Source organism: Caretta caretta, chromosome 1 (assembly GCF_965140235.1).
Source record: "Caretta caretta isolate rCarCar2 chromosome 1, rCarCar1.hap1, whole genome shotgun sequence".
In the NCBI taxonomy this organism is placed as follows: domain Eukaryota; kingdom Metazoa; phylum Chordata; order Testudines; family Cheloniidae; genus Caretta; species Caretta caretta.
This window is the reverse complement of record NC_134206.1, coordinates 157,966,582-157,981,094: the sequence shown is the minus strand read 5'-3', so window position 1 is coordinate 157,981,094 and position 14,513 is coordinate 157,966,582. Positions and strand designations below refer to the sequence as shown.

General features: G+C 43.2%; 1 protein-coding gene across 4 annotated transcripts in view; it reads right to left on the bottom strand.

Annotated features, from left to right (window-relative positions):
• HSF2BP (heat shock transcription factor 2 binding protein) overlaps nucleotides 1-10,555 on the bottom strand; it is a 56,107-nt gene extending 45,552 nt beyond the window's left edge. For 2 of the 4 annotated variants that reach the window (XM_048865178.2, XM_048865186.2), the window contains exons 1-2: nucleotides 10,454-10,555; nucleotides 5,918-6,068 (exon numbers count right to left, since the gene is read on the bottom strand). In XM_048865178.2, coding sequence (XP_048721135.2) covers nucleotides 5,918-6,068; nucleotides 10,454-10,489 — 187 coding nt within the window. In that variant the 5' untranslated portion in view covers nucleotides 10,490-10,555. Of the gene's footprint in view, nucleotides 1-3,001; nucleotides 3,308-5,917; nucleotides 6,069-10,453 lie in introns of those variants that run through there. The other 2 variants (XM_048865191.2, XM_048865202.2) reach the window with 2 other exon arrangements.
• Nucleotides 10,556-14,513: the final 3,958 nt, after the last annotated feature.

The window sequence follows — 14,513 nt, the reverse complement described above, 5'->3', positions numbered from 1 at the left end:
TGAATGAGGGAGGCAACCTAGTGTCAGAGGATGTGGAAAAAGCTAATGTACTCAGTGCTTTTTTTGCCTCTGTCTTCACGAACAAGGTCAGCTCCCAGACTGCTGCGCTGGGCATCACAGCATGGGGAGTAGATGGCCAGCCCTCTGTGGAGAAAGAGGTGGTTAGGGACTATTTAGAAAAGCTGGACGTGCACAAGTCCATGGGGCCGGACGAGTTGCATCCGAGAGTGCTAAAGGAATTCGCGGCTGTGATTGCAGAGCCATTGGCCATTATCTTTGAAAACTCGTGGCGAACGGGGGAAGTCCCAGACGACTGGAAAAAGGCTAATGTAGTGCCAATCTTTAAAAAAGGGAAGAAGGAGGATCCTGGGAACTACAGGCCAGTCAGCCTCACCTCAGTCCCTGGAAAAATCATGGAGCAGGTCCTCAAAGAATCAATCCCGAAGCACTTACATGAGAGGAAAGTGATCAGGAACAGTCAGCATGGATTCACCAAGGGAAGGTCATGCCTGACTAATCTAATCACCTTCTATGATGGGATTACTGGTTTTGTGGATGAAGGGAAAGCAGTGGATGTATTGTTTCTTGACTTTAGCAAAGCTTTTGACACGGTCTCCCACAGTATTCTTGTCAGCAAGTTAAAGAAGTATGGGCTGGATGAATGCACTATAAGGTGGGTAGAAAGTTGGCTAGACTGTCGGGCTCAACAGGTAGTAATCAATGGCTCCATGTCTAGTTGGCAGCCGGTGTCAAGTGGAGTGCCCCAGGGGTCGGTCCTGGGGCCGGTTTTGTTCAATATCTTCATAAATGATCTGAAGGATGGTGTGGATTGCACTCTCAGCAAATTTGCAGATGATACTAAACTGGGAGGAGTGGTAGATAGGCTGGAGGGCAGGGATAGGATACAGAGGGACCTAGACAAATTGGAGGATTGGGCCAAAAGAAATCTGATGAGGTTCAATAAGAATAAGTGCAGGGTCCTGCACTTAGTACGGAAGAACCCAATGCACTGCTACAGACTAGGGACCGAATGGCTAGGCAGCAGTTCTGCGGAAAAGGACCTAGGGGTTACAGTGGACGAGAAGCTGGATATGAGTCAGCAGTGTGCCCTTGTTGCCAAGAAGGCCAATGGCATTTTGGGATGTATATGTAGGGGCATTGCCAGCAGATTGAGGGACGTGATCGTTCCCCTCTATTCGACATTGGTGAGGCCTCATCTGGAGTACTGTGTCCAGTTTTGGGCCCCACACTACAAGAAGGATGTGGATAAATTGGAGAGAGTCCAGCGAAGGGCAACAAAAATGATTAGGGGTCTGGAACACATGACTTATGAGGAGAGGCTGAGGGAACTGGGTTTGTTAGTCTGCAGAAGAGAAGAATGAGGGGGGATTTGATAGCTGCTTTCAACTACCTGAGAGGTGGTTCCAGAGAGGATGGTTCTAGACTATTCTCAGTGGTAGAAGAGGACAGGACAAGGAGTAATGGTCTCAAGTTGCAGTGGGGGAGATTTAGGTTGGATATTAGGAAAACCTTTTTCACTAGGAGGGTGGTGAAACACTGGAATGTGTTACCTAGGGAGGTGGTAGAATCTCCTTCCTTAGAAGTTTTTAAGGTCAGGCTTGACAAAGCCCTGGCTGGGATGATTTAATTGGGGATTGGTCCTGCTTTGAGCAGGGGGTTGGACTAGATGACCTCCTGACGTCCCTTCCAACCCTGATATTCTATGATTCCCTCTATGTCCCTCACCAAAGGCTCTTAAGCAAAGTAAGCAATCATGGGATAAGAGGGAAGGTTCTCTCATGGATTGGTAACTGGTTAAAAGATAGAAAACAAAGGGTAGGAATAAATGGTCCATTCTCAGAATGAAGAGAGGTAAATAGTGGTGTCCCCCAGGGGTCTGTACTGAGCCCAGTCCTATTTAACATATTCATAAATGATCTGGAAAAAGGGGTAAAACAGTGAGGTGGCAAAATTTGCAGATGATAAAAAACTACTCAAGATAGTGACGTGCCACGCAGACTGCGAAGAGCTACAAAAGGATTTCTCAAAACTGGGTGACTGGGCAATAAAATCACAGATGAAATTCAATGTTGATAAATGCAAAGTAATGCACATTGGAAAACATAATCCCAACTACACATATAAAATGATGGAGTCTAAATTAACTGTTACCACTCAAGAACAAGATCTTGGAGTCGTGGATAATTCTCTGAAAACATCCACTCAATATGCAGCAGCAGACAAAAAAGCAAACAGAATGTTGGGCATCATTAAAAAAGGGATAGATAATAAGACAGAAAATGTCATATTGTCTCTATATAAATCCATGGTTCGCCCATATCTTGAATACTGCATGCAGATGTGGTCACCCCATCTCAAAAAATACATATTGGAATGGGAAAAGGAAAAGATTCAGAAAAGGGCAACAAAAATGATTGGGGGTATGGAACAGCTGCCATATGAGGAGAGATTAATAAGACTGGGACTTTTCAGCTTGGAAAAGAGACGACTAAGGGGGGATATGATAGAGGTCTATAAAATCATGACTGATGTGGAGAAAGTAAATAAGGAAGTGTTATTTACTCCTTCTCATAACACAAGAACTAGGTGCCACCAAGTGAAATTAATAGGCAGGAGGTTTAAAACAAACACAGGAAGTATTTTTTCACACAACGCACAGTCAACCTGTGGAACTCTTGCTAGAGGATGTTGTGAAGGCCAAGACTACAACAGGGCTCAAAAAAGAACTAGATACATTCATGGAGGATAGGTCCATCAATGGCTATTAGCCAGGATGGGCAGGGATAGCGTCATTCCCTCTGGGGCACCTGGCATTGGCCACTGTCGGAAGACAGGATGCTGGGCTAGATGGATCTTTGGTCTGACCCAGTATGGCTGTTCTTATGTTCTTAAAGTGGCTCTATTTACTGCCACACAAAGAAAGAATCTCTCTTAGGAGCGGGGTAACTGCCCTGTTACAGTATGTAACCATGGTACTTACCCTACAGTAACTGTGATTCTTCGAAATGTTGCAGTCAGTATGGATCCTATTGTAAGTGCACATGCCCCTCCTGCACACAAGCTCAGAATGTTTTCTGAACAGCAGTGACTGTTAGGGCTACAGATGCCCTTGTGCCTCCTTATGCTCAAGCACGAGGGCATAAAGGGCAGACTGGGTGCAATCCTCCCTCAGTTCCCTAGCAACTCAAAGCCTGTGCTGCTGACGACTCTGACAAGCAGGGAAGGAGGGCAGATTATGGCATCATCTCAAGAAACCAGTTTCTGTAGGGTAAATATCTATTCTTTCTTCTACGAGTGTGTGCCAGCGTGGATCTTACTGTACGTGGCTGGCAAACAGTATCTTCTCCAGATGGTATGAATGAGGAGTATCAGCTGTGTCAGTCAAATCAAAATTGGAGTACTGCTCTCCCAAATTTGGAATAATGCTTGACAAATAAGGCAATTGCTCTCTGTAGCTGTCTTGCAGATTTCTGATATTGGCACATTTCAGAAACAGGCAGAAGATGTTGTTTGAGTTCTGATGGAGTGAGCCTTGATATTTGGTGGGGGAGGTACACCAGCCAACTGGCAACACATCAAGACACTTTGTGTTATCCAGTTTGACAAACTTTCCGATGAAACAACCAGCTGTAACCAAAACTGATTAGAGGACATTTTGAAAATTTTATTCCTGTCAATATAATTTCAAAGAGCTCTGGATACATCCAGACTGTGTAGTTTCTTCTCCCCTTGTCTTGAGTGTTGTTTTGGGAAGAACACAGGTAAGTTAAAGGATTGACTTAACTGGAATTCAGAAATCATTTTGGGTACGAATCTTCCTAAGATCCCAGTACCACACTGACTGCGCGAAACAATGTGTATGGGGGTTCAGCCATGCGAGCCTGAAGCTCACTCACTCTGCTGGCTAAGGTGATGGCCACCAAAAAAGATTGTTTTGAGAGATGGTGGATGGAGCACAGTAGGAAAGAGGCTCAAAAGCGAGGGTGCACTCTGTAAGTTTTAGGAGAATAACATTGAGGTCCCATGCCGAAATAAGTTCTCTGGCCAGTAAGTTTACATTAGGCTAGTGGTGGACAACCTGCAGCCCATCAGGGTAATCTGATTGCGGGCCACGAGACATTTTGCTGATGTTGACCGTCTGCAGGCATGGCCCCCCTCAGCTCCCAGTGGCCACTGTTTGCAGTTCCAAGCTAATGGGAGCTGTGGGAGGTGGCAGGCCACAGGGACATTTTCCGGAAGTACAGCTAGGAAAAGGGACAGAGGACATAACTGAAACTTGTCAATGTCTCTTGTTGTGAGCTGCCTCCGATTAACACTATCTGGCCATAGATAGATGTGGATGACCCTCTTTCTCAGGTGCACTGCTGCCATCACCACAGTTAGGCATTTTCTGAAGTCTCTTGGTGACGTGAAGAGCCGGAATAACAATACCTTATACTGTTGGTGAGTAGGCCCCACTGTAAATCTCAGGTACTTCCTGAGGGCCAGATGGATGGTAGCTATGTGGAAGTCTGTCTTGTGAGTTGAGAGCAAAGAACCGATCTTGAGCCTGAAGAGATGAAATAATGGAGGCAACCATTACAATCCTAAATCTGAGGCAGTGTACATATTTGTTTGGTCTCCTCAGGTGTAGGATAGGACGAAGACCACATTTTTTCTTCATAATAAGGAAGTATTACAAGCAGATGCCTCTACCCCCGTACTCTTGCAGCACCTTCTCTGTGGCTTCTGAGAGACTTCTTTCTGTAACAGGCACTCGCAGGAAGAGTCCCTGAAGAGGGACAGTAAAAGGAAGTAGGCAAGAGGCAAAAAATGAAAGTGGATGGGGTAGCAGTGGGCAACAATGTTGAACACCCATTTGTCAGCAGTAATCTCTGGCCACACCCCTAGGAAGGGGGTAAAGCATTTTCTGAAGATCAACTCTGGATTGCTCTTGATGAGGCTCCCGACACTCCCATCAAACCTGCTGCCCCTGAGAGGGATTCGGGTGCATGATGGAGGATGACGGGTCTCTTCTGGAATAAGAAGCTGTTTCCTGGATGGTTATTCTGCTTGGCTGTTATGTGGGAAGGATAGCATTCTTTGTCGTGTTGGGGCTGGTACTGGAACAGCTTTTAGTATGGTACTGGAGAATAGTTTACTACTGACCTCAGCAGAGCTCTGGAATCTTTGAAGGGGTGGAGCACTTCATCCGTCTAGTTACTGAAGTACTTCATCTCCTTGAAGTTTTTTTATAGAAGTTTGTACTTCTTTCGGAATACTATGTGTCTGCAACCAAGAGGCATGTAGGTGTAATGGCCATGACCATGGATCCGGCAGCCATGTACGATGCATCCACAGAAACTAGCAGCACCATCTTTACTACTATTTGGCCCTCTTTGATGGTCTCCCTCAGTTCTTCTCCACAGCTGTTGGAGCTTGGATAGGAAAGGGGTTACCCTCTGCCATCTCAAAAAAACTGTATTTTGCAAACAAAGCCTAGTAGTTTGTGATATAAAGTTGAAGGAAAGCAGATAGATATGCCTTATGTTCAAAAAGGTCCAATTTCTTTGGAGCCTCATCTTCCGTTGCACTTCTCTCATGGTTTTCAATGCAGAATGAGTTTCTTCCTGTCCCAATCTCTCTTCCTTTCTGTCTTTTAATAGGAAAATAGCAGCTTGCGTGAGTAAATAAAGATTTTGTCTTCAGTTAACTAATTGAAACATTTTTAAAAATTTAATTGATTGACATGTCTAGTTAATTCTGAAATTTTGAAAAACACCAGGGTTATCCTTTAACAAAATATTTAAGCAGAATGTGTCAACAAAAATCTATAGCCATTTGTACAAACCGGGCTGTGTTTGTTCTAAACAGTGTTGGAAGTATTTATGATTGCTGCTAATGTGGTGCAACTCACTTGTTTCAATAACATCCAATTTCCGGAAGCTCTCCAAGACATCTCCATTCAGTATTCGAGGCAGGAAGTCTCGTAACTGCATCACTTCAGTTGTCAGTCTCTCCAAATCTCTCTTCCTGACTTTAACAAATTCCTCTTTGGTCTCAGCCTTCTGAAACACGGAACAGACCACATATCTTTGTTCCTCTACAATATTCTCTAATTTGTATTCTGGTTACACATCCTTCCTTCTCTCCCACAAATGCATCTCCCTGCGTTCAATATATCTTCAGAAATATAGAATTTTATTTTGAAAGAAAATGTCATCTAGTGGTCTTTTAAAGCATGGGACTTTGACAATAGCAAGTGTCATGCACATGCTGAACTACTGTCTTTAGAATGACCTAAGGCTTATGCTGTACCTTTCAAATTTTTAAATGAACTCAAAAGTTTTCTGAACCCCCCAACCATGTTGCTAAATTATAATAGTTCTTCTACTGGAAATATTTCTATTCACCACAAAAGATCAATTAAATTTTAAAAATTCTTAAATTAACATTCATGATGAACCAAAAACACACAGAAGCAATTAAATTCCACGTTAAGACCAGTAAGAGTCATGTAATTTCTCTTCTTGTATCTAACTATTGCTATAGCATCCATTTCAACTCTGCATCTGAGAAAATTAGCTCTGGTTTAAAAAAACCCATGATTAAAAAAAAAATAAATCTCAATGCCAAAATAAAGTGAGGACTCAGCTCTAATCTCAGAGGTAAAGGTGCACATTGCACTGTCTTGAAAACTCTGCTGTACATTCACGAGTTATCACTAAGAGCTTCGGTTTTCTTTGTCTTCAATATCTGTTCTCCAACATGCTTTCAAAAGGCAGGATTGCAAAATTTCAGAAGATATTTTGCTTATTTCAACCTCCAATCCAATTATAATGTTTATGTTACATCCGGCAACTAAACTGGGTGCTAAACAAACCCCACAAATACAATTTTTCACCCTAGAATGAAGCAACATATTTCTTACTCTCTTCTACTTTGATCACTTTGTATTATATGTGTCTATTTTTTTTCTTACAATCCTATTTCCACAAGTCTCTCTTGTGGTGTCTCTCTCTCCTCTTATTTCCCCTTTTTATTTAAATTCTGCTCCTTTTAGGGGGGACAGAAGGGAACATCGTCCCAGGAAACTTAATTTCCCCCCTTCTCCCTCTCCAAGAACCTTGCATTATGGGGACTACCTCACCTACCAAAAAGGACACAAAACTAGACATATGTTGAAATCCCCAATCTTTATTTGATGTGTACACTATTAGAACCCCCCCCAAAACTAGTCAGAAATGTTCATATAGTAACCCTGAAAAATGTGCAAATAGATAGGCAACTGATTATCACCTCTTGCCTTGCAAATCCACCTGTCCTAATAGATGCGTGCCCACAGTGGTCAGTTAATTTTTAAAATAAGCCAGTAACTACCACGCTGGCAAGAAACCTCTAGTGAAAACAGCTCCCCCTCAAACCTGTTAAACTTCCTTCTGAAAAAGAGCTCTGTTTAAGCTCGAAAATGTGTCTCTCTCATCAACAGAAGTTGTTGCAACAAAAGATATTACCTCACTCAACTTGTCTCTAATATCCTGGGACCAGCATGACTGCAACACTGCATACAAACTTCCTTCAGTCAGCCACAAGGGGTTGCTAAAGAACTATACATGTAGCCTTTTCCCTAAAGGGCTGAGCTGTATATGCAACTTTCCCACCTCTAGGTGGATGGGGGAGTGAGGGTCATTCCAAGTATGCATTGCCAGTAAACTATCAGGACAACACCTATGGCATTTGTATTTCTCCCACACCTTTTCTATTATTTCCTCTCCCTTCTTGGTTGCTTGCTTCCTCCTCTTTCTCATCTCTTTGTATGCTTCCCTTAATTTTTACTTCTCGTTTTGCTTTTCTCTTTTGCAGTTCCCCACCACCAGCACTTCAAAAACACACCTGTGCAGTCTTAACAAAATCCCAGCTGTTCTGGTTCAGGCAACAGAGTGAAAATTAAAATATTAAAGTAAGATTCTTTACATAGATTGTAAGGTTTTCAGGGCAGAGAGCATCTCTTTGTCATATGTTTGTAAAATGCCCAACAACATTGGGGTCTCTAAGTACTACCATATTACAAATAATAAATAATATTAAAATGAATTAAATCCCAAGGGGCTCAGAGGAAGGGAAGATAAATGGGGCAGCAAGACTTTAGATGAACAGTGTGACCAACCAGGGAACTGGGTAGATAAGTGGTCAAACAGGAAGGATAAAGCAGCAAATCAGTAGTTTTGAGAAAAATGGAAATCAATTTGGAATTGGCATCAAAGATGGATATATTCAGCACTGAACACTAAATTAAAAAAACCTGTTACTGGAACATTTGGACTGAGATGTTAAATTTACAAAATTGAGAAAGTTCTAATTTACGGTTCTCTCAGTAAATATAGTTCATCTCATGCAACATTACAGTTACAACAGCCAAGTTTAATTTTCTTTCCTCCACTCAGAAATGAGTATTTTCAAACCTCCCACATGCTGGAATATTTTTTAAAAAGAAAGGAACTAGATACAGACTATTTAACAGAGGAAAGGATCGTTTTGTGATTAAGGCCCCAGACTAAACTCAAAAAACCTATTAGGATCAATTCCTGACACTGCCACAAACTTCCCGTGCAACACCGGGCAGATCATTTAACTGTGTCTTGGTTCCACATCTGTAAAATGTGGTTACTACTTCTCTAATGCACAAAGGTGCCATGCGGTGCTCAAATACTATGTGGCAATGGCTGCTTCATAAGTAACTAGAGAGACAAGGTGGATGAGGTAATATCTTTTATTGGACCAACTTCTTTTGGTGAGAAAGACAAGTTTTTGAGCTCTTCTTCAGGTCGATGTAAGCTCAAAAACTCATCTCTCTCACCAAAAGAAGTTGGTCCAATAAAAGATATTACCTCACCCACCTTGTTTCTCTAATATCCTGGGACCAATACAGCTACCACACCACTGCACATAACAATAAGTAACTAGTCAGACATAACCCAGTTCTATCTATTCCCAGTTCTTCCAAAAGTTATGTGACATTGAACAGATCACTTGAATTCAGTGACCAAGTTTCCTCAACTGTGTTTAAAATAAAATAAAAAAGTAGAGAGAATAATACTCTCCAGTATAGTGCTTTTATAGTGCATTAAGGTTCACACAAACATATACTACAGATTGCAAACTGAAGTTTTATTTCTTTGTATCTATCAGCACAAGTCATCCCAAGCTCATGTCTCACAGCAGAAATCACTGTGACAGCATTTAATGTATTTAACATGCCCTGGTTTTCTAAGGGTACATCCACACAGCAAGCCTGATCAACACAGGTGTTCTGCAAAAAACCAAACAAAAAAAACCCAAACAAAACAAAATTATTCTAGAATGTATTAGCAGGAGTGTTGTAAGCAAGATCTAAGTAATTATTCCGCTCTACTCCACGCTGATTAGGCCTCAAGTGGAGTCTTGTGTTCAGTTCTGGGCACCATATTTCAGCAAAGATGTGGACAAATTGGAGAAAATCCAGAGAAGAGCAACAAAAATGATTAAAGGTCTAGAAAACATAACCTATGAGGGAGGATTGAAAAAACTGGGTTTGTTTAGTCTGAATAAAAGACTGAGAGGAGATATGATAACTGTTTTCAACTACATAAAAGGTTGTTACAAGAAGGTGGAAGAAAAATTGTTCTTCTTAACCTCTGAGGATACGACAAAAAGCAATAGGCTTAAATTGGAGCGCAGGCACTCTAGGGTGGACATCAGGAAAAACTTCCTGTCAGGGTGGTTAAGCACTGGAATAAGTTGCCTAGGGAGGTTGTGGAATCTCCATCGTTGGATATTTGTAAGACCAGGTTAGACAAACACCTGTCAGGGATGGTCTAGATAATACTTAGTCCGGCCATGAGTGCAGAGGACTAAACCAGATGATCTCTTGAGGTCCCTTCCAGTTCTAAGATCTTTAGCGCCACAGCAGGAGCCTGAGCCTTTAGACCTGGGCTCTGAGTCTCGCTGCCAGGGGATCCGGCTTGCTGTATAGTTGTACCCAAGGGTACCCATAGCCTGCATGGATTGCAAGCAGAGCAGCGTGAACTGGCCAATCCTGCAAATCTGACCCTCAGCCTTTAAACAAGCTGTAGGCAACTCCCGTGCAGGAACTGCCCTGCAACATTTCTCTCCACCTTTTAAATTCACTTCCACCCCCTGGGCAGCCAGGCCAGCCCTCGCTGGGCAGACTGTTTATCCAGCCTCTCTCTCAGCGCCCACGGGCCGCCCCGCACTGCACAGCCTGGAGCAGGGCGCTGCTCCCCCGCCTGCACCTGGGGACACGCCCCGACCCCGGCCCCGCCGCTGTGTGGGCGGGAGGCCTAGGCCGGGCCCGCGCTGCCACCTCCCCGGCGGGAGGGGGGGGGGGAGGATGCCCAGGGGGCCGCTGACGCGAGGGGCCGCGCGGGAAGGCGGGTGGCGCCGCCCGCTCTACCTGCCCGTCCCCTGCGGGGCGCGCGCTCCGCTTCATAGCGCCAGCCTCAGCGCGAGGAACTCAACACCGCCGCCGCCCACCACGCGCCTCCGCGCCACGTGACTCCCCCTCAACGCCCCGCCCCGCCAGTCTCACCGAGGCGAGGGGCGGAGCCTGGCGGGTTGCGGGCTGAGTTAGAACCGCGGCCGCGTAGGGGGCGGGCCCTCTGGGGGCGGGGCTTTCGTTGCTCGTCCTGGCCCCGCAGCCTCTTTGTCGTTCAGGGGCGGGGCAGATAGGGCGCCCCCTACCTGGGCTGCTCCTAAGCGGGTGGGGCCCAGTAGCTGCGGGGGGCGAGCACGTGTTTGGGGAGCGGACGGTGCGCAACGCGGGCCAATCCAAGGGCAGCGTTTGAAGGGGGGTTAGTATAAGGCCCTGCCCTGTGGCTAGTGCCCGAGCCGTGGTGCCTGGGCTGGGAGCTGGGTGCAGACGCTGCTGCTGCGTGGGCGGGGATTGCTGTGGCGCTGTTTTTTGGTTTTTAAGGGGCTACTGATGCCCATGAAGGTTTCAGCTCCAAAGGAACAAACAGGCGAGCGGGAGTTTTTAAAACTGGCAGTTCAGCTAGTAACAATAAGTGAAGTCAATCGGAAGAGGAGTGTAATCAGGCAACTTGGATTTTCTGCAAAGTGCAAGTGTTTGATGTCCATTACGCACACAGGGAGTGCCAATGCCATACTGGCCCTGCTAGTCCGGTATCGTCTCTGGGCGGCACAAGATACTTCAGAGCAAAGTGGAAGAGCGCTTGCAGTAGGGAGACGTGGGATGACCTGCCCTGTCCCACGTTACTAGAGACTAGGATGAGCACTAGCTAAAAAATTGGTTTAAACATCAGCTTTAATATTCTTTCAAAAAAAATTAATATTCTTGATATAATTGTCTATCAATCTCTCTTTTTTATTTTACTAAGTTCTTGATCTCAAAGACATCCTGTAGCAATGAGATCCAGAGTCTAATTACATACTCTGTGGAAAACCTTTATTGGTTTTTGAATTTCCCACTTCTAAACTTCATTGGATGTTCCTTTGTACTTGTGTTAGGAGACAGGCAAAACAGATGGGTCTTGTCTAGCTTCTCTATTTTATATACTTTTGTTATGTCCCCTCTTGTCTCCTTTTTTAAAATAAAAAAAATTGCAATCTTTTAAATCTCTCTTCACATGAGAATTTTCCCATGTCTCCAGCTATTCTCCTTATCCTTTTCTGAACACCGCTCTAATTCTACAATATCCTTTTTGAGATGGGATAACTAATACTACATACGATATTCTAGATGAGGCCACGCTACTTTGATTGATATGAAGGCATTACAATATTCTATTAGTCACTGTCCCATTCCTTGTGCATCCTAACATTTAGATTTTTTTAAAAATGCTGCAGCACATTGAGCCAAGGGCTTCATTGCGCTGTTCAGAGTGATGCCCAGGTCCTTCTCCTGGGTTGAGAGAGTTAATCTAGAGCGCTATAAGATGTATAAAATAATTTTTCCCTTCAGTATATATTACTTGCATTTATCAATACTGAATTTTATTCACCATCATGTTACCTATTTGCCTAGCTTGTTGATGTCTCTCTGAAGTTCCTCACAGTCCTTTCTGTTCCTGACTAACCTAAATAACTTTGTCATTGCAACTTTTATACTTCTCACCACTATTTCCAGACCATTGTTTAATACTACAGGACCTACTCTGGAATTTTGAGGCACCCTGTTAACTTTTTACAGTAAGGAAAACCAAGTAATCCTACTCTTTGCTTAATTTCTCCTAGCCAATTTTTGTTCCATAACAATGCTTTGCCTCTTATCCCGTGACTGCTTAGCTTCTTATAGTCTTTTGTGTGGGACTTTGTCAAAGGCCTGTTTGGACATCTAAATAAATTGTTGTCTGGTTCTTCTTTATCCACTACTTTACTGATGTATTCAAAGAACTGTAAGAAATTAGTGAGATGTTATTTTCCTGTGTAGAAACCATGCTGGTTAGACCCAATCATCATACCATGACCTTCCAAGTGTTTTATTTGTTTTTTAATCGTTTCAAATAATTTGTCCAGGTATAGATGTAAGTCTTACTGGTCTGTAATTCCCCAGATCACCATTACAGCCTTTTTAAAATATAGTTACAACACTGGGCTTAATGGAGGAATCGCAGAAACTGTTAAGATGTTTTAAGCATAAAGCTTAAGCATGAAAGAGGTCACACAGACACTGTCAATTTGCAATTTGGTCAGTTTTACAGAAATTAAATGTTGTTTAATTAATACACTTACCCCTGAATACTGCTTCTACTCTTTGTGATTTTACTATCATAGTTTCCTATCCCTTAAAAATACTTTTCTCTTTCTTGTTGTTTGTGGAAAAATTTACACAGACAACAGGGAAACAAGACTCTTATCCTGTTTGCATTTTACATAGCTGGCCTCTTGTGCCTGCATATGGAGTTCCACTGGTCTCTATGGGAACCACATGGGCACAGGGATCTGACCCTGTGGAACAGCCTGTAGGATGGAACCTAAAGTGTTATCAAATCCACAAAGTAAGCAAGCTGAAAAAAAATGTTTATTCCTCTGTCATTTCTAGTAATCTTAGATATTACTTGTAAACTATAATAGATATAAATAGTTTCAAACAGAAGTGTGAATTTAAAATTGATTGTGTGCCTTAAAGTAGAAGGTAGTCACAAGGTCTGGATAAAAGTCAGAATTCACTCTTTTGTTACAAGCATTTAGTACTACAACTTTAGCTGGGCCCCAATCCTGTAGCTAGGTCCAGCCACACAGAATTTATTGCAGGATGAAGTCCCTGAATGAATAAATAAATAAACTCATTATTGGCTTTAACTTGGCAAGAGTCATTTTTGAGCAAAGTAACTTCCAAAACTGATCTATCACCCCCAAATAAATTAACTAATTAAGGTAAATATTCAAAGCATTTTGCAGACATTTTCTTTTTCATGTACTTCCACAGTGTGTATGACAGGATATCTGGAAGGTTAGAAAAAATAAGTAATCTGAAAGAGAAAATCAGAGGTATGTGCTGTTGAAAGAATGTAGAAAGAATTAGCATGTCAAGTGTGGCTTCCCTGTTTTTGCAGGCAAAAGTCTGCATTGTAACAAATTATGAACTGTTGTCCAGATCCTCAGAGGTATTTAGTTGCCTAACTGCCTTTGAGCCTGGGCCTGTGTGTTTTGGATTCTGTGCGCTGACAATATATTGCAGTATTTTATGAGAATAGAAGAACAGATCCAGGCAGTCGCTCCTTGATTTGGCATTATAACTGCATACACAGACTCTGTTTTCCATATAACGTTTTGAAGTTAAAAAACACTGTATAATTGCAAAGTAGGAAGCACGGTCTTGTGGTTAAGGCACTGCACTAGTATTTAGGGGTTCTAAATTCAGTTTGAGTCCCTTCCACAAACTTTTTACATGATTTTGCATAATTCAAGGCCCCCGGACCATGAAAATTTTTCTGTGGGGGTGATGCCCACTCCAATGGTTGGATCCAGGAAGGCATGACTCACCTGCATTGATCCATTTGTAGCAATGGCCTTGCTGCCTCACATCCCCATTTGTAAAATGGAAATAATAATACTTGTGCACCTTAATGGAAGTTGGCAGTGCTGGTCAGAGCAGCTGATACAAAGCAAAGAGATGACTAGTCGGTTTAAAATAAACATTAGAATTGTAGGGGAACGCTTTTTGTTAAACAGGGGCTTTCCGATTTCTGTCAAAAACCTAAAAGCATTCACTTCTCACCTGTGGGGTTTGTTTGCCTGGATTTTTCAGTCCATGTTTACTAATCCCTGAAGCTGTTTTTCCTAATCTAGGGTTTCAAGCAATGCAGTACCCAGTGGGCCGGGATGGGGGGCGGAGCGAGATAGTGCTTTATATACTGAAAAGCATCTGTGTCCAGCAAAAGTGCAGGGGGACTTTGGGCACCGCTTCTACGGAAGCCATGGGAGGGGGGTCGTTAAAATGTACAGCGTGCCTTGTTACCAGCTACAATTTGCGGCGGGTGGGCCAGGGAACG